The 20,728-nt window shown below is 46.4% G+C and overlaps 1 protein-coding gene across 1 annotated transcript in view; it reads right to left on the bottom strand.

Annotated features, from left to right (window-relative positions):
* Window positions 1-20,728, bottom strand: part of LOC128331346 (uncharacterized) — a 60,761-nt gene that overhangs the window by 36,272 nt on the left and 3,761 nt on the right. Inside the window, exon 8 of the mRNA XM_053264688.1 lies at window positions 16,523-16,764. Coding sequence (XP_053120663.1) covers window positions 16,523-16,764 — 242 coding nt within the window. The remainder of the gene's footprint in view (window positions 1-16,522; window positions 16,765-20,728) is intronic.

Here is a 20,728-nt window from a genome sequence, read left to right as displayed (position 1 = left end):
ACATTTACAGTGGAGAGCTGCTTACATATTAGATCAAACTAGTTCATCACTTCTCCGAGGTAGTGAATTCCCAGACCATTTGGTTATAGAAGTGATTAGCAATTGGCAGACTTCTGTCTACGCTCAGCACACAATGAGCTACTGGCTTGCTCTCTCACCTACCCATGGAGGGAAGTCATGACACTTAAATGAAGCATACCTGCAGACTTGGTATGAAAGTTTCTTTTCACTGAAATGACAGTGAAAACAGCAGGTCATCCTTACCGTGATGAGGCAACTAGACCAGCCATTGAAGCCAAGATAGTGATTGGTTACGTTTTGCCATTTGTAGCTGTGCAGACTTGCTGTGGAAAGGGCCTCTCTCTGGTACAGATGGAGACCTGGATATGAATTAAAAAAGAACTCTCTGTATATAGAACAGGGGTTCCCAACAGGGGGTACTAGTACCCCTAGTGGTACTTGAAGGGCTCCTGGGGGTATGCAGAGACCTCCTGCCACGCGATGTGTTCCTCATTTGAGGACTGCCGGCTGGAAGCCAACATTTTCTCAGTGATGTATCTATTGTAGAAGGGGAGGGAGGAGGGTGAAGCCTCTCTTCCTTTGCTTCTGACTGGCTGGCTACGTGCGGAAGCTCAGCGTACTCCTTCCCTCATCCTGACCGACGGAATATTAGCGCCAAGTTTTAATGCTACAGTCATGAGGCAGGCTACTCCAGCCACAGACCTACATCCAGAGAAAGTTAGTCATCAGCAGTCTTCTTGAAATTAGTGGGACAAGTTGATTAATTTCAGTGGGAGTACTCTTGAGTAACTGAGTCTGGATGTAAAGCCAGTGACTGGAGTAAGCTGTTTCATAACTGTAACCTTTAGATTTGTGTGTGCATAGATACACAATAAGCTGCGCTACACTGATGACACCACTCTGAGAGCTGAGAATGGGGCTCTAGTAATGAAAGTGAAGGAGCACAGTGAAAATATGGGACTACAATTACTTGTAAAGAAGACTAAACTAAAGACAAGAAAGGGGTACAGCAACCAGCCTCAGAATAGACACTGAAGACACTGAAGTGGTGGATAGCTTCTCCCTTTAGGATCGACTGACAACAGTAAAGGATCCAACAGTCAAGAAATACGCCGCAGACAAGCACTTGGTAGGGTTGCAATGAAGGCCTCAGAAAGGATATTTAGATGCCGTGAGGAGTCTATACCTACAAAGATTAGAATCGTTTGGACAATGGTTTCCCCCATGACACTCTGTGGATGTGAAAGGCGGACTTTGAAGAAACAAGATAGAAAAAGCATTGACGGTTTTGAACTTTGGTGCGGGAGAAGACTCTTGAGGACACCATGGTCAGCCAGGAAAACAAACCAATGGATCATAGAACAAATCAATCTAGAATTTTCACTCGAGGCACAAATGACCAGACTCAAACTATCGTACTTCAGACAGATTACTTGAAGACCCAGCTCCCTTGAGAAGTCTATAATTCTGGGGGGAGTTGAAGGAAAGAGAAGAGGACAACCAGCAACAAGGTGGATGGACTCGCTTATGACAGCAATGAATGCATCACTGAGAGACCTGAGAGATCACCCTGGAGAGAATCTATCTATGTGGTTGCTAAGAGTTGACACCGGCTTGACGGCACTTAATCCATCCATCCATCCATCCATCCATCCATCCATCCATCCATCCATCCATCAATACACACACACAGAGAGAGAGAGAGAAACACACACACACACACAGTCTCTACAGGGTATCTGAATTGAAGGACTGGTCTGTGAGCAGAAGAGGTATGCTTGTTTTTAAAAAGGTTGGGAATCCTGTATTAGAAGATTTGCACAAAGTTCTTCTCCCAGGGGTAGGGATGGAAGGTGAGCTTCAGTCCTGCCTGGAACATGGCATGGATGTTCCAGGCAGGACTGAAGCTCACCTTCCATCCCTACCCCTGGGAGAAGAACTTTGTACAAATCTTCTAAAACAGGATTCCCAACCTTTTTAAAAACAAGCATACCTCTTCTGCTCACAGACCAGTCCTTCAATTCAGATACCCTGTAGAGAGAGAGAGAGAGAGAGAGAGTGTGTGTGTGTGTGTGTGTGTGTGTGTGTGTGTGTGTGTGTGTGCGCATCGGAGATGCTTTGCTTGCATGATTGGAGCTACTGGAGTGTGGCTCCATCTTGTGCTACAGAGGTCATATGAGGCATTACATCAAAGCTGTGTTTGTATCCAGCAGGCCAACCACTCCTCTGCCAGAAGTCTATGTGCTCCCTGATTCTACCGTTGCATTGCACAAGCACAGTATTCTGAAAGAAATTCAATGTCCTGAGACGTTTTCTTCTAAAAGAAGATCTACTGTTCTCAAGGCTGTAATAATAGTCTTGAAAGGTATGTCTAGTACCTGGTGAAATCTCAGAAGTGTGGGGAGGAAACTGGGGGTGATGAATAGTAGAGGCTGGCAGGGATGCTGGGTGTTATTTCTGTTTTTAAGTGCTTTTGTTTTGCATCTGAAGATTGGATTGTAGATTAAATTTTCTGTAATTTGAAATGGTAGACTAGGTAGAGAGGCAGGTGGCCAAATGATAAAGAGACCATTGTAATCATCTTAACACAAATGTAAGCATTGCTCTGCTGGGTTGCATAGATGCATCTAGTCCAGCATCCTGTTTCCAACAGTGATCAGCCAGATGATTCATGAAAGCCCACAAGCAGGACATTAAGACCGCAGGCCTGCCCTGTAGTTTGTCCCCAGGACTTGCTATTCAGACTCATCCGGGGAGATATTACTCAATGGCTTTCACTCTTATACAGTTGGAGCTGTACCTGGGGCAGGCTGTGGCAGATGCAAAGGTGGCCTGGGTGTGCTTCTTGCTACCTCTCTACACGCATCCTCGAAGCTGCTTCCACCGCTCGAACAATATGCTATGGTAGTTTTGATTCAATTCTGCTGCTGCAGTCTGCTGAAAATTAACATCTATCTCTCTCCGATACGGAGGAAGCCTCAGGCTTCCAGTCCCGAGGCAGACGGGCTCCCTCTTATCCGTCTTTCAAAGGACCAAAGCTCAAGTTATGCAGTTCTCTGCTTGAGTCTAATGACCACCCGACTTAATCTCTTCATTCTGAAGGACTCGCTTGAAAACGACCATCCTGCCAACTTCACCTATCTGGCCGGCTCTGGGATGTGTCTGATTGACTACTTTATCACCTCAGGGTACCTCCTCTTTCTGGTGGAGGGTTTTGAGGTTGTCCCCAAATTTGACAGTGATCATCTCCCCATCTCGCTCCTTCTAAAGCCTTTCATCTATCAGTCCCATATGGAGAACCATGATCATCCCACCATATCCTTGACGGGAGGAGCACATTGCCGTGCTAAATGGTCTCCACAACTGGATCAAGCACTAAGTGAGCTATTCGCCTCTGACCACCTGCAGCGTATTCAATCATCCTCTCTAACTAACGACCCTACTTCTGCACCTTTGGAGTCCTACAATGCCCTCGTCCAGGAATAACAGCAGCTCCTCTCTCGCAAGATCTGTCAGCTACGTGCACAGTGCCAACAGGCCTCCAAGCAGTGGTTGGATAAGGACTGTGCTAAAGCCCCAAAAGCCCATCCCTACACCTATCAAGTCTATAAAGCTGGTTCTGGACAGTTGTCCGCACAGAATCTCCTTCTGCAGAAAAGACAGCACAAACTTCTGCTGCTTCGTAAGAAAAGAGATGCCATGAAAGATGCCTGGATGGGTCTCATTCAGGCTATTAGAGCCAAAGATTCTGCCATGTTCTGGCATCTTTACAAAGCACTCTCCCACTTATGATCCAAATCACCTGGACTGTCATCTTCATCCAGAGATCAGGGAGAACTATTTTCATGACCTATACAAAGAGCCTGCTGCTGTTTGCAGAAGCTCCACCTGTGCCATTGAAGATACTCCAGCGTGGGCACCAGTGTCAACCTCAGAGATTCACAGTCTAGTCACCCAATTAAGACTGGGGAAGGCTCCAGGCGAGGACCTTATTCCACCAGAGGCCGTTAAAAATAAGCTAGACTGGTGGGCCCCTATCCTGGCTTCGCACTTCACCAATGTTGACACGAGTGGCCAAATTCCCAAGGACTGGGGGGGCAGTGATCATTGCCTTATATTCACCCTGCACGTGAACACATCACTCCACGTGAGATGTAGCCCCCAAGGCCACCTCACAAGAGCTGAAGGGCATCAAACAAGGATGCATACTGGCTCCACTCCCCTTCAATTTCTACATTAACTGTATGATGGGCCAGCTCAGCAACCCAGATTTCCACCTTCCAAAGCGCGCTGGGAGGTACATTGCCATCCTGTTCGACGTGGCTGATGCAGCCATCCTCTCAAGGACCCCCATTAGCCTTAGAAGAACACTGAGGGCCCTGACGCTGCACTGCAGGGAGAACTGCCTGGAAATCAATGATCACAAAACTAAAATGATGGCCTTTGTCAGGAGGCCCAAGATCCACTCTTGGCACATTGAGGGGCATAAGATTGAGCAAGCTGCACGCTTCAAAGACTTGGGAGTAGTTTTCCATTCTGGTGGCTCTAGGAAAGGCCATGAAGAACACCTGGCTTTAAATGTCCAGAGAAGTGCCTCTGCCATTCTCAAATGCCTGCCGACAAGAGGAGGCCATTATGTATCCGCGGCCCTTGAACTGTTCACAGCCAAGTCACTAGCTAGCTTCTCGATGGTGCCCAATTGGGCCCCTTCCCCAACATTGTGGCTCTGGAACTTGTACAGTCTAAATTGCTGCGGGCAGCGCTCCAAATACCGAGATGTGTCTCCAGTGCCACTCTGTTATGCTCAAGTTAGTCACTCAGCGGGCCAGAAACTGGGAAGAAACAAAGCCCTGGTAACAGACAGTCTATTACTGACTTGGCATGATGAAGTCCTATCCAACTAGCACGAGAAAGCATGTTTCATGTTTAGCATGTGCCAGGCTCTCCTTTTGACCCTGTGGCAGCAGGGCAAGTCAAGGCATGGCGCTATGGGATAACTCTGAGGGACAAATTACTCTGCCAGTGGTCAGAGGTGTTGTGAACACTTGATACCGCTAAGGCAGACCTGCTCAACTTAGGCCCCCCAGCTGTTTTGGGATGACAACTCTCATAATCCCCAGGCACAGTAGCCAATAGACAGGGATTATGGGAGTTGGAAGCCAACATCTGCAGGAGGACCAGAGTTGAGCATCCCTGATCTAAACTCAGCTTACTCTTCCGGGACTTTCTCCCTGCCAAGTAGGAGCAGACCCAGGTTCTTGCTCACCTGAGGAAAGCTATGACAGCCTCACACCCTCCACAGCATTTCAAGGGGCACAGGTTGAGGAGACTGTTTCCTAGTTGGCAGCCTTTTCTCATTACCTTGGCCACCTTTCTGTTGGAAGTGAAGGACTTTGCACAGTCTCTTGTCTCAAAGACAGTGGAGGACAGACTAGTGAGTCAGAGGGCTAGAGGGTCAAGACACTGGTCATCCTTTCTCTACTGCTCTTCCACTATCCCATTGGAATGTAGATTGCTACTCTCAGGGACACTTCTTTCCTTCCAGCCACTTCCTTTCTCTCCCCCTTCTCTTCCTTTTCCTTCTACCTTGCAACATGCAAGCTCTTCTCCCTGCACCCAGTGTGCAGAGATGCAGAATCCATCTGTATCCAGCTAGCTAGCTAGATTAGAGAGCCTAACTCCTCACTTTCCTATCTAGAATGGAGTTCTTTAATAAATGCCATATATATTGATTTGAAACTATGAACTGGCTCCAAGTTACTTTACTCTCAGCATACACGCATGCCTAACCAAATTCCGCTGTGTTGTGCCTCTGTGCACTCTGCTGCAATGAAAAAGGGATTCTCTTACCAGAGAGAATTCCCAACACTTTCAAGACTGGCAACTGGGGGCTGGACAATCAGAAACTGCTTCCACCAAGCAGCCTCCTCCCCTTAAGCCCGTACACCAAAGCCTTTCTCAAGTTACTACCAGAGGCAGTGGTTGGTGGGGTCAGTGGGGGGCCTGCAGCAGAGGCAGCGAATGGTGGGTGAGCAAGTCCTCAGGCGGATCTGCCCCTGCTGCTGCTAGAGTTATGCTGCTAGAGTTATTATTGTCAAGTAACTGAGGGACAGGAGTATCTTCCTGTCCTAGAGGCACGCACAGTGCACATGTCTCCCCATTTCAGAGCAGGAACCAGAATGCTCTACAAAACCTCCGAAGCTTCCAAATGTTGTTCTGTACATAAGCAGAACTCTTGCTGCAGAGATCATGGAGGAGGAGAAGAGGTGTGTCTTTCAAAATTATGTTTTTTTTAATAATAATATAATAATACTAATACTAATAATAATAATAATAGTAGTAGTAGTAACAATAAAAACAACAACAATAATAGGAATAATAATAATAATTTACAAAAATAATCATATTTACAAAAATAACAATGGTCAGGCTTTTCCAGATCACGTTCCTTCCCGCTCAGTTTCTCTTCTTCCAGCTTCGCTTCCTCCCCCCTCGCTTCCTGCACCCGAACTTCTGAAAATATGAAGTAGATAAAATCATTAAATTAAAATGCACTCAGTAAATTGGGTTTCCCCCAGTGAATCTGGGAGACATTTCTTTGTTGCCATTACAATGGCAAACTAGAAACTGTGGGCTGGTTTTCACAATTGCTTTTCCATAACCTTCAAACCTTGCTTTGTGGTTTGCCAGCACAGCCCAATTCCGGCTCTCACAGATCTTTGACAGGATTGCAGGTACACAGACAAGGTGTCTTGCAGCATTCCCGCTCTAAACCTGGTCTCCTACGGACTGAAATTATTGCAAAACCATAATTCCTCATAGTGGGCTGGTTTATACAATTCTAATTCGAGTAGGAGACGGGTCCTACCCAGGTTTGGGAGCTGTGTGCGCTCCCGTTTCCCTTCATAACTAAAGACATGTCAGAAAAATGTTTTGCAAAAGCAGATGTCTTCTTCAGATCCCTTCCTAGATTTGGTGCTCAGGTCTGAAAAACGGAAGGCTGTTCAGGTGCTAGAAATGCAGCTCTGGATTCCACCCCACAAATTTTGTTTGAGAATCCCATCACAGAGACCAGGTGTGTAGGGATGAAATGGAGTAGGGGGGACTGCCCCTCGGCCGTGGGCCCCACCTGGGTGCAGCCTCCCCCCAGGACACCCTCCCCCCCCAACTGCTACCTGATGCTGCACCTATCTCCTTCCCTGTTGTGACATGGCCCCAGAGGCGTAGCTAGGGCAAATAGCGCCTAGGGCAAGCACTGAAATTGCACCCCACCCACCCCCCAAATATCTGACACTCATCTTTCAGATAACTTCACCAGAATATCACCTCAAAAATAAAAGTCAAGCTTGTTTATCTTTTAATTAAGAAATGATGGCACTAACTGAACATTAACACTGCACCTTACATGCTTTCAGTGATTCAAATTGCTGAGGCAGCACAGATACAGCCTTCTTCAGAAAGCAGGAATCACCACAGCTATCAGCTATTCAGAGAGGTACTGGAGACTGGATGGAGTCCTTACATTCCCTGATCAGCATGTTCATTGCATTCCAAATCCAGCAGTGTGTATTAGCAACCCCCCTGCCCTCCCCGCCCCGCCAGCTGCTATCTGCCAGCAAGCAGCAGCATTCACATTTTTTCTATCCCGCTCTTCCTCCAAAGAGCCCAGAGCAGTGTACATACTTCAGTTTCTCCTCACAGCAACCCTGTGGAGTAGGTTAGGCTGAGAGAGAAGTGACTGGCCCAGAGTCCCCCAGCACGTCTCATGGCTGAATGGGGACTTGAACTCGGGTCTCCCCAGTCCTGGTCCAGCACTCTAACCACTATCAAGGCAGTGTGCGCACACCTGCATTCGGAGTGGGGCCTTAAAGCCTCTGTGCCTCCTCCAAAACACAAGTCAGCCTACATGCACATACAGCTACAACACGCAATAAAACAAACAAAAAACCCACTCCATCTTCAGAGTAAGATACACAAAATGAGCAGGCAGGGCTATCGCTGGGGAATCTCAAGGTTAGGGCAAGTAAGAGAGAGAAACTAATACATTAATTCATAAGGGGTACACTTAGGAACAATTCTGGAATGTTAATCAAACTGTCCCCTCCTTTCCCTTTCCAATCAATCAGAGCAAACAGCATAGGAAGAGAGATTTTGTTCATCCATGTGCCTATTTTTAAAAAATTATATTTACACTTATATCCCGCTCTTCTTTCAAGGAGCTCAGAGTGGTGTGCATGGGGTTTTTTTATCCTCACCACAGCCCTGTGAGGTAGGTTAGGCCGAGAGATACATGACTGGCCCAAAGTCACCCAGTGAGATTCATGGTTGAATGAGGATTCAAACTCAGGTCTTCCCAGGCCTAGTCCAACACTCTAACCACTACACTATGCTAGCTCTCAGGAAAAGTCACAAAGAAATCCATCAATTACACCTGTACTCATCAGCCTCATAGAAGCAGTCTCTGCATATTAAGCTTTTTCAGGTTTCTTTTGGTGACTGCATTGTTTATGCACCTTAATACAAGTCTGTTTCTACATTGGTGTGCATGCCTGGCAGTAAATAAAAAACTTATTGTAAATTCTAGAAAGTGTCTTCAACTTTCAGATGTAGAACCACCTTTTGCACTTACGTTTACAATTACAACCCTTTTTCAATTACACATGATTTACTGCACATTTTAATAGTCAACTCTTTTCAAAGACAAGACTTAAATCACAAAATCCATTTTTAACAAACTAAAAGTGCTATCATTAGCTTCCAGCATATTTCCTTTTTATGACCTTTATATTTAAATATATTTATTCTTCTCAACTTAACCATATTTTGATTTTGCATTTATTTTCATAAACATGCACCACCACAGGCTACTGCCAATTACTGAATAAGCCTCCCCTCCTTGATGGAATGGGGGCTGCCTTAATAAAGCACATAAAGGAATAAAGTTGCAGACAAGGTGCAGAACCCCAGAAAGCCATCTGTAGTCCATATGCCCCCCTCAGGGGCGTAACTACTATTAGGCAAGGGTAGGCAGCTGCCTGGGGGCCCCCACGCCTCGAGGGGCGCCCCAGAGGCAAGTCACATGACTATCTATTGTGAAGTGTGTGTGTGTGTGTGTGTGTGTGTGTGTGTGTGTGTATCAGTGAGGGGCCAATTTCAAAATGTTGTCTCTGGGCCCACTCCAGCCACCTTACACCCCTGGCCCCCCTCATGGTTTTACCTTGTAAGAGAAGCCTTAGTCTTTTCTAATTGCCTCATAGATCTGGTGGAGTGGTAAACTACCCACTCAACACCCCCTGGAGTGTTGGGGCACATGTACCCCAACCTTAGACTCAGAGGTACCAACCCAAAAGTCTATGGAATTCAGGCCTGTGTCTCATTTCATTTTATATTAAGAGTTCAATTAAATGCCTGAACTTGAGGTGAACATGATGCCCAGATCTCATGACTGCCCGGTAAATGATTTGTAAAGGCAGGGGTAATCTAGCATTGGTTATCAGTGTTTGTGGAACTCACAAGAGACTCAATGGGTCAGGCTTAATGACCAGTCTCACACTGCTGAAATTATCCCTTTTCCTCACTGACAGGATGCTTCTGCCTCAGTCAAATGTATTGATTAACTCGTCTCACACATGTACCCCTTTTTATGTACTTTAAGGAATATTCTCTAGTTAGAATGACACACTAGCTAGAGGTACACAAGAAATAATGTCATTGCTGTCTCACACAAATAGAACTAATTCTCTCACTAACTCCTGACCTTTAACACCTTTTGGGATCAGGCTAGCAAATCTGGGACAAGAGAAGGGGCCCATTTGCAACTCAGAGATGCAGATTTGCTTTGGGCAATGTCCCCTCCTCAAGAGAGCAGCTAACAGAAGATGAGCTTGAGATCTCTCTGGACTGGCTGAATAATTAAAAGATGATATCCAGAAGGTAACAGCAAGTTGTCACCTTTTTGGGGACCCAGGAAAAGATGAGGAGATTTGAATAGACTCTATGAGAGATCAAAGGAAAATACAACTATAAAGAACAGGCTTACTGGACAGAGAACTAGCAGTCTATTGCCTACAGGCAGTCTTGTGCCTACAAGCAAGATCTGCTCCTGAGCAATCCAAGTGTTTTCTGCCCAAGCCGCGGAGCTACAGGCAGGAACTCTGTCCATGGACAGGAACTGTCTGTGACTTCCACTGCGCAGTGAGAAGTCAAGACTTCCCCAGCCATGGTGCTCTGACTCTCAGCCGTGCTCTGAGCAAACTGCATGCTTGATCCAAAAGCTCTTGTCTCCAGCCAACAGCTTCTCTCATTCAGCTGAAAGATCCACAGTAGTATAGGGGCATACCTGCTGTCAAAAACCATGTGGTTTTGTTTAGAAACAAAAGCACGTGGCTGGAGGATGACATCACAGTGACGTCACGGGGGCAGGGCCTTGCAGCTGTCAAAATGCGCTTACGTCACCAGAAATACGTCATCAGAAGGTGCTGAGGAGACCTCCACGTGACAGGAAAGGGTCAGAAGTGGGGGACGCCGTTACCCCCAGAAGTCTGGCACCTACCCTAACACGGCTACCCCAGAATATGTCCAGACATGTCCGAAGGTGGGCATGTGACCCCTCTACGAACACGCCTAGTCAGCCTGGACCAATAGGAACAGTTTCAGGCTCCGGAGAGGCCCGAGTGAGCGGGTGTGATAATGGTCGGGCGGCCATTTTGTGCAACTTTATTGGGCGAAAAGGCGCAGAGGAGGCCCCTCGTGGTCGGAAAGGGTCAAAAGTAGGGGTATGCCCTCACCCCGGAAATATGGCACCCACCCTACTACCCCTACCCCAGAATATGTCCAGACATGTCCGAAGGTGGACAAGTGACCCCTCTACGAACACGCCTAGTCAGCCTGGACCAATAGGAACAGGTTTCAGGCTCCGGAGAGGCCCGAGTGAGCGGGTGTAATAATGGTCAGGTGGCCATTTTGTGCAACTTTATTGGGCGAAAAGGCGCAGAGGAGGCCCCTCGTGGTCGGAAAGTGTCAGAAGTAGGGGTACGCCCTCACCCCGGAAATCTGGCACCCACCCTACCACCCCTACCCCAGAATATGTCCAGACATGTCCGAAGGTGGACAAGTGACCCCTCTACGAACACGCCTAGTCAGCCTGGACCAATAGGAACAGGTTTCAGGCTCCGGAGAGGCCCGAGTGAGCGGGTGTGATAATGGTCGGGCGGCCATTTTGTGCAACTTTATTGGGCGAAAAGGCCCAGAGGAGGCCCCACGTGGTCGGAAAGGGTCAGAAGTAGGGGTATGCCCTCACCCCGGAAGTCTGGCACCCACCCTACCACCCCTACCCCAGAATATGTCCAGACATGTCCGAAGGTGGACAAGTGACCCCTCTACGAACACACCTAGCCACCCTGGACCAATAGGAACACGTTTCAGGGTCTGGAAAGGACCGAGTGCGCAGGCGTGATAATGGTCGGGTGGCCATTTTGTGTAACTTTATTGGGTGAAACGGGGTCAAGTGACCCCTCTACGAACAGGGTTAGGGGTGGTGCGTTTACAGGGAAGCCATTTTACAGCTGTACAGAGACGATGGCTGACGCTAGGACTCCACCGCGTGCCACAGACCTATCATCGCCACAGGCACCCACGAAGATTAAGCCTATACAAGCGCGGAGTCTGTCTTTCCCTCCTATGAGTATGAAAACCCCTCAGAGGGCTGATCTTATTGCTGGTGAGGTTCCAGAGACTAACTTTGCAGCAGGGCCCTCGGATGAGGGTGGTAGACTAGAATGTGATTGCGGGCGCTGTGACACCAGCCTTCTAACCACCATGGAAACTGGAGATGAAGAGCCTCCAACTACCATCTCCAAAGTGGGAAACGTGTGTTCCTCAGATTCTGAAACAGAAGAGCCTGTGAAACAAAAGCGGCTTAGGAAAAAGAGAAAATGGGTGAAGAGCAGACCCCAATTTGATTGGTGCGACGAGAGGTGTTGTGATAGCTCATGTGGAGAGTATACTTATTCAGATGAGTGCGGGTGCGAATCTTACTTGTCATCCCGGTCAAGGGTCGTCTATTGCGAGCGTAAGTGCTGCAGATCGAGCGAAGACTGGTCATCTTGTGACTGCCTGACCCCAAGCCCCACCGATCCATGGTCCGATTACTGTAGGGCTGTGTGCTTTACTTCATCATCTGAAAGCGGTGAGGAGGAGGAAACCTTGGATGGCCTTGTGGTTACAAAGCCTGAAGAACCAGACCCCAATGCGGAAACTGGCAAGCTGGTGAGGTATTCACCACTTTGTCACCAACAACGATGTCAAAGCTGCTCTTGTGGAGAGACTGAACCGAACCTTGAAAACACGTATGTGGAGGTATTTTACTGCTCATAACACATTCAGGTATATTGATGTCCTGCCTCAACTCCTAAAGAGCTATAACCACAGCTTTCTCACAACCATACAATGCAGGCCGGTAGATGTCACAACCAGCAACGACCTGTCTGTTTGGAGAAGAGTCTATGGAAGCTGTAGCCATAAAAAAGCAAAGTCTCCAGTGTTAAGAAAAGGAGATCACGTCAGGATTTCAAAAATTAAAGGGGTTTTTGAGAAAGGTTATGAACAGAACTACACCACAGAATTGTTTATAGTGGACCGAGTCATCAGAAAAGCTGAACGCCCGGTCTATCTGGTAAAAGACTACATGGGTGAGCCAGTTATTGGGAGCTTCTATCATGAAGAATTACAGAAAGTTAAAGCAGGAGAGGACAAATTGTACAGGATTGAAAAAATTCTAGCTACAAAAGGCCGTGGCAAAGTAAAACGACATTTAGTGAAGTGGGTGGGGTGGCCTGACAAGTTCAATAGCTGGGTACCTGCTTCAGACCTCTGCAATGGGTGATAGGGTTTTTACATCACACTCCCTAGTAACGCCAGCAAGAAGGCCTTTCCACAGAACGCTAGCTCAGATTTCACCATCCAACTAGCCGGGCCACTGGATCTTCCCGGGGAGTGGGAGGTGGGGCTCTCAGAGATACAGTACCCGTGCACATGGGACACCATCACGACAGACACCCCCTTTCAATATAGCAAGGGGTTAAAGAAATGGACCTTCTACTTACGAAAGGGATATTACTCCAGCATAAACGATTTGCTGCACGATATGAATGAAATCACCAGCACCCAGAAGGCTCTAGAGGGGACTACCCTGCTTTATGACTCTGTTACTAGATATATACAGATTATGAGTCCTAACAATGCATACACCTTTTCTGCCGGGGCAGAATTAGCACACATATTAGGACTCCTCCCTGACACACACCCAAAAGAGCTGTCTTACCCATCAAGCATAGCCAGTGGGGTCAAAACTCTGTTTGTTCATGATACAGCAGGCAAAGGTTTCCCTTTTCCTGCAGATATAACAGGGGGGTTCAACACTCTGTTTGTTTATACAGACATTGTAGAGTATCAGATCGTGGGAGACCACCATGTACCCCTTTTGCGAAGTATCACCGTGAAGGGCCTGAACGGTGAATGTGTTAACATTGTTTATGATAAGCCACACTACATCTCTGTCAGCAAGCACCATATTAGCAATAGCAATAGCACTTACATTTATATACCGCTTTATAGCCAGAGTTCTCTAAGCGGTTTACAATGATTTAGCATATTGCCCCCAACATTCTGGGTACTCATTTTACCGACCTCGGAAGGATGGAAGGCTGAGTCAACCTTGAGCCCCTGGTCAGGATCGAACTTGTAACCTTCTGGTTACAGGGCGGCAGTTTTACCACTGCGCCACCAGGGGCTCTTGATCGTATATTGATACGATCACGGTCCAGATAAAGACGGATCAGGACAAATGTGTGCCATTCCGTTTTGGCAAGGTTATTGTGAAGCTACACTTTCGCCCCAGAAGAGGCCTACAACTTTAAGGGGAAAGAAAAAATGCCAATTCTGAAAACTTATGGCGACCCCGCCCTTTACAAGAACTATTACAGGGCCCAAGCCGGAAGCGCTCTTCCTGGCTTCATGGGGGCCCCTGTCATGTATGGGGCTGGAATTGGGGGTATATTTAGGATCCTTTTCAGGAAAGCTGTACCTCTTTTGAGGCGGGGGCTGGAAATCATTAGGCCACACATCAAAACAGCAGCGCGAGGGATTCCCAAAGTTGTAGTGGGCCATGCCTCCCAAGCAGTTCTGAACAGGATGGATCAAGCTTCTTCCTCACAAGGGGGGTCAGGACTGATGTATATCAAAAGAAAACGAAAAGCAGCACGTGTGCAGCTATCAGGACCTCCCCAACCTCTTAAAAGAAAAGGGGTGAACCTGAAAAAGCCTCAGAAGCATCGAAGGCATCCCAAGGGGAAGAGGAAACGTGCTCCCGGTGACATCTTTTAAGTCATAATGGCTTTTATACATTGCAGCTCCGAAGAATGCATGAAATCGGAACTGGACCTTTTCCAAATCGCACCAACACAAACAAGTATCGAGAGAAGCGTATATGTCGAGGTTCCACCGCTTACAGCCCTGACAGACACAGCCCCTCTGGACTTTTTCATTGCGGGGTCTGGAGATTTTTACCTGGATTTGAATAACACGCTTTTATATGTGTGTTGTAAAATTGTCAAGGAGGATGGGACCAACTTGGCACAGGACTCTGCTGTGGGGTTTGTGAACTACCCACTAGCAGCCATGTTTAGCCAGGTGGATGTGACCCTGGGAGACCGTCTTGTCAGTCAGAGCAGTAGCACCTACCCCTACAGGGCTTTCATTGAAGCGATGATGAATTACAGTGAGGCCACTCTATCTACACAGTTTTCAGCAGGATTATTTTATAAGGATGCCCCGGGCTTTCATGAGATAACAGCTTTAGATGGGCAGAATTTAGGATTTTTAGACAGAGCAGCGTTCACATCTGAAAGTCGGAAGGTGGACCTAATGGGGCATCTACACACAGATATTACGTTTCAAGAAAAACTGCTTTTAAACGGTGTAGATGTGAAAATTAAACTAACGCGCAACAAGGACACGTTCTGTCTGACGGCAGGTGGAGCTAACCCCCGCTACAAGCTGCAAATACTATCGGCATCCCTCTTTATCAAGAAATGTTCCCTGAACCCTTCTGTGCGGTTAGCACATGCGGAGGCGTTGCTCACAGCCAATGCAAAATACCCTGTGGATCGTGTGAGTATGAAAGTATTCAGTATCCCCGCTGGAAGCCGTGTCTGCAACCAGGAAAATTTGTATTTAGGGCAGTTGCCAAAAACTGTCATCATTGGTTTTGTGGATAACGATGCATTTAGTGGTTCATATACCAAAAATCCCTTTAATTTCAAGCATTATGACATTAACTTTGCCTGCCTCTATATGGATAGTACTCCCGTCCCTATGAAGCCTTACCAGCCAGATTTTGCAGCGCGTAACTATATCCGTGAGTATGTGGGGTTGCTACAGGTCACAGGCAAGCATCTAGAAGACAGACCCCTGCTCATTAATAGGGAAGAATATGGGAAAGGCTACACACTGTTTGCTTTTGATCTAACGCCCGACCAAGAATGCGGGAGCCACTATTCCCTGATTAAGACAGGGAATCTGCGGGTCGAGATACGTTTTGCCAGACCGCTTCAACTGACCATTAACATGATTGTGTATGCGGTATTTGACAATCTCATCGAGATAAACCACAGACGGGATGTACTGTTCGACTATATGTAATATGGATAGCATACAATTAACACGCGTACTGTCTGCCAGCCCCTGCACCCGAAAGACGTTCTTTGGAGTTTTCCCTAGTGACTGGTTGCCTAGAAAGAGACTGCTACAAAGACCTGTGGGATTAGTAGTGAACACACACACCCATAAATTCCCGGGAGAACATTGGTTAGCCATCTACCTGCCAGAAGACAACCAGGCAGAGTTTTTTGATTCTTATGGACACCCCCCAAATCACCCACGTTTTCCCAAAGCGATAATGAATTTTTAAAGAAAAAATGCCTCTAAGACTGTCTTTCAACCCCGACAGCTCCAAGCTCACGACTCTGTGACCTGCGGCTACCACTGTTTGTTCTTTCTACTGCAGAGGGGTAGGGGATTAACATTTAAGCAGATTCAAGAATTGTATTCTGGGGATTTAGAAAGAAATGACCAGATGGTCGAACTGTATGTTAAGAAAAAGAAATGCATGCCTAGGCATGTCACAAATTGTTTTCAAAACACGCAAGGTTGTGGATCTTGTACTGATTTTCACAGAACAATAAAGTAAGCCTTGAGTCTTTAAAAAGTATACGTGTGTGTGCTTGTATCATTCTTACCCGCAAAGCAGCAACTACCACCCTGTAAAATATATTTCAGAGAGAAAATTTATTTGACACTTTTACATGTTTTAATATCTATGTAGCAGGTTACAATTGGAGCCAGTGAGTTCTCACGGGTATTTTAGAAGTCCTGGGTGTAGGTGTTAAGGTTAGAGGGCTAGCTGCAGGGGTAGGATTCTCCATATGCTCCAAAAACTCCCTACTGGTCTGGTTTCCTGCCACAGAGGTAGGCACATTTAACTCTGCCAAACCGTTCATGAACAAATCCCAGCCTTTAGGGAAGCGTTTGGAATGCAGGGTATGAACTTGAGTGAATGCCTTGATCAGATCCACCATGTTGGAACCGTCAACAGCCGTCCCCTTATAGACAAAACGCCCCCGCTCATCCCACGCTGTAACTGCAGCATTCTGCCTCAGCTTGTTTAACAAAATCTTTGCCGAGTTCCTAGAACGCACAGGGAGAGTGTCCAAGATTTCCTGAAAGGAGGGATCAGAGCTGTGTGTAGCTTCAGCAGCTGGCATCTCAGGCTGTGGTAGAAACAGGTTTAGTCTTCCCTTTTCGGTATCACCCATTCTCACATGTGTTAAATATTTTTGAAGTAGGCCCTCATAAAGTTTAGCCTTTTCATATTCTGTTAAGTCAGACCTCTGAAGAACACCTTGCATTTCAGTGTCTAAAGCGTAGATTGTAGCAGCTCTGATGTTTTCCTCCTTAGGAGGGTTCCCTTTTAGCAGATCTAACTGGTGTTTGGGGACCATGTACATCTTTTCCGCATACTCCATTATTGTTTGGTTAAAAGGCTTGTTATCAGAGGAATTGCAATTCCTAACAGCGGCGCAAGAAACCCTCCAGACTGCTTGAGCAAAAGCTTCTTCTTTCTCAGAGATACGCGCTTGTTACTCAGTTTTTTAATTAATCCACGCTTTTTTCTTAGCACACGCATCTGGTGCGGAGACAATGGAATATTTCCTTTTAAGGTGTTTAGGGCAATCTCGGATATGGCTGGTATTAAATCATCAGAAGCTGCACATAGTATGGCTTTCCTCTGCTGTGGAGAGGCATTAATAAGGAGTTTTAAGAGGGCTAAGTTTCTCTTCACGCGGGTAGACATGGCTCTCAGAGCAGTGGGGTAACAGGAATACCTGTGAAAGCATCAGTGTGACCCCCTTTTGTATCCCCCCTTTGATTTTTTCTTGATGTACACGACAGGCCATTTGGGAGGGAAAAGACCCGTTCTGACCCTATAATCCTCAGGAGTTCTAGGGTTTAAATCCACAACTAGATAACCATAAGGCTCCCGTGTGGCATCGTGGTAGGCCTCTGTGAAATACTTGACATCCCCGGGGAAAATCTGACGCGCCAAATTAATGATCTGTAATTTATCCCTTGGGTTTTTAAAGAGCACCATATACTTGGCATTAAGGCTTATGGTGCGGGCCGCTTTTCCTTTGTAGAAAACATTCTGTGTGATGAGAAAAACGCTCAGATTCCTGTGGTGAACAAACTCAGTGAAAGCGCGTTCAATTTGCTGGCTGTCAGATGAAGCACTCATCAGGTCATCCAGAACAAGAAAACAGATTTTATTGGGGGGTAACAAGTCATCATCATCAATTTTCTCAGGCATACCTTCTACAAATTTTATCATAGGGTATTTACAGAGCAATTGTTTGTACAAAGGTTACCAACAAGAGTAACACCATACGATTTTTTCAGGCATCACAGATAGCACACTGTGTGCATTGTCCAGCATTCTTTTAAGGAAAAACGTTTTTCCGCTATTGCTTGGTCCCGCAAGGATAGCGGAGAAGGGGTGTTGCCATCGAACATCCATTTTAATACCCGTAGGGTATAGTCTTAAAACCCTCAATGATGACGCGCTTATCAAACGCCACTCTCTGTGTCTTCCTCAAAAGACGTGTTTCTATCTCCCATCTCCTCTTATTTCTAACGATGCCATTCTGCTCTACCACAATCTCACGTGTTGGGTTCTGGTCCAAAACGTAGGCAAAAACCAGATTTTTCAGACTGTCAAAATTAATTTTTTGACAATTAGAAAAGTTCAGAGTAATTCCCTTGACTTTAATACACGATTTACCCCCTGACAGCTTGTAGCCGTAAGATTTAGGACCTGTGCTCACAAACCCTGTTATGTGCTGGTCTGCCGGTAGTTCGTTTGTCAGCTCCCCTAAAAAGTTTCCAAGGGGTGGGTTGTACTCCCCCTCACGAGACACATAGATCACAGAATCTGTGTCATGGTACAGGCACCGTTCCCCCAGCTTCTCCATGATAGAGTACAAATGCAGGCGTGCATAGGCGGTTGTAAAGCAGGCTAGAAAAACATTTGTGTGACCTGGCAGAACAATACGTTCTTTTGCATCTTTCCAAGACACACAACATGTATCATCATCATCAAGGAATTCACACATAGAGACCTCATAGCTATCTGAAAAGAGGTATTGGGAAAGCTCATTAGGGCTTTTTACTATGGATGTCCTAGGAAGGTTTGACCTCTGAGCAAATTTCCCCCACAAGGAATTTAAGAAAAGCTTGGCTATCTGGCGTTTAGCAGGATTTGATTCAATCATCTTGGGGCGTAAACACACACCTTCTTTCTTATAATACTCAGCAATGTATTTCTCCCTATCCTCCCTGCTGACATACTCTGCTGGGTAGCCCGAAGCCTCTTGCTTCTGCCTGAGAAATGTTTTGACGTACTCTGAAAAGAGGCTGCCAGAACTCCTTTCAAAATGCCAAACCTCATAGATCTGTGCCACCCTGTAACCTTTAGCCACAGCAACATTCAATTCTACAGTGCACCATGTACCCACTAAAGCCCTTTCCTCATCATTGTGCCTGCATTGCTCCAACTGCTGTGAGTCTGCACAGAGACTGCACAGCGGAAACATGAGCTTCCCGTTCACTTTGACAGGGAGGACAGGGAAAAAGAGACGGCGTGGTGGGTATACCTTCACCTTGGCAATTCCAAAAGATTCAGAGAGTGGTCTAAAATCGTCATAAATTACTTTAGGGTGTCCTATGGGAAACTGGCGATTTCGCATGATAAAAGGATAGAGAGAGGTAAAATCTGACTAGTGAATCTGTTCTCCCTCCTTCGCCTCATAATACAGACGCACACAGCCTGTCCTGCCCCCAAACAATGCATCTCTAGGTTCCAGAGGTTCTGGAAATCCCTGCTGCTTCAGAAAATCTACCACCTTCTGATCCCCCTTGACCATGTCACGCCACTCATGCTCCCATATACAACGGACTTCAAACCCCAAGGGTTTTAAGACATCTGCTTTCCTCTCACTAGCATTGTAGAGAAAACCATAGGTTTCCGACAACATGGGGTGCTGTTTGTGTGCTGAATAACAGGTTACACACCCGTGATAAAAGCAGCCATTAAATTCAAAAGCACATTTCTTTCCCCCATTCACAGAATAACCATCTAAATAATATGCCTTAACACCCCCCGACGCCTCCTGAAGCTCCTGAGGAATATCAACCTTAAACTCACCCCCTTTCAAAGCGTGTTGAATATGTATGTTTTCCCTGTGGGCTATGTATTCCAACCATTGAATGGACATAGTTGAGAATCTTTTGCACTGATGATGGTAGTTATCTGGGGCCGGTATGGCGATCTCTTCATCTTTCAGATACTTGTAGCGGTACATTCTTAAGCACACACTAGCAAGCGTAGGGTATTGGAAGGGGTCGATACCCACAAGAACCCTGGCATTTTTCCTCCCCATAGGTTTATCAACGACATCCCATGTCATCTCAACCAATTCATGTCTATATTTTGTACAGGCCTGCATCAGGATGTCTACATCTTTCTGACAGTAATAGGCCAATTCCTTCTGCATATCAAACATTTTTGATTTGTTTTCCTCATACCACTTCATGAATTCTTCCCTATCTGCAGGCTTCATAGCATCCACACCATAGTCCTGGGGGTCTGGCATATTCCCAACATAACTCTCATTTTCTTTTTTATTAAAGAAATGTGGGAAATAGCCCTTGCAGCCCTGAAAACCCATAGCTTTGGGGAGTTTTGCTAGAGCCATGGGTAGGTGGCATAGGGAATCTATAAATTTTATGTCATTTTTTGTAACTGTTATACACAGTAGTTTTCCCCCCTGTGTGAGCAGCTCTACATCGAGACCTTCATTGATTAGCTCTCTCAGTATCAAAATGCCATCGTAGCTCCGCGAGTTGTGAGCCAGAAAAGTGCACCCCATAAACTTATTATCTGATGTAAAACATAATACAAAGTCATTCAGACATTTATCTCCCTTAAATTCCCAATAATCCCCTTGGGGCCCCCACTTCTCCCAATCTTTCTGCTTCTCTTGATATGCTTTAGCAGGCTCCACAGTCTCCCCATCAAAGGCCCTGGCATAAATAT

This window comes from Hemicordylus capensis, chromosome 6 (assembly GCF_027244095.1).
Source record: "Hemicordylus capensis ecotype Gifberg chromosome 6, rHemCap1.1.pri, whole genome shotgun sequence".
Lineage (NCBI taxonomy): Eukaryota > Metazoa > Chordata > Lepidosauria > Squamata > Cordylidae > Hemicordylus > Hemicordylus capensis.
The sequence above is the reverse complement of the archived record's forward strand: the minus strand, read 5'-3'. Positions and strand labels throughout refer to the sequence as shown.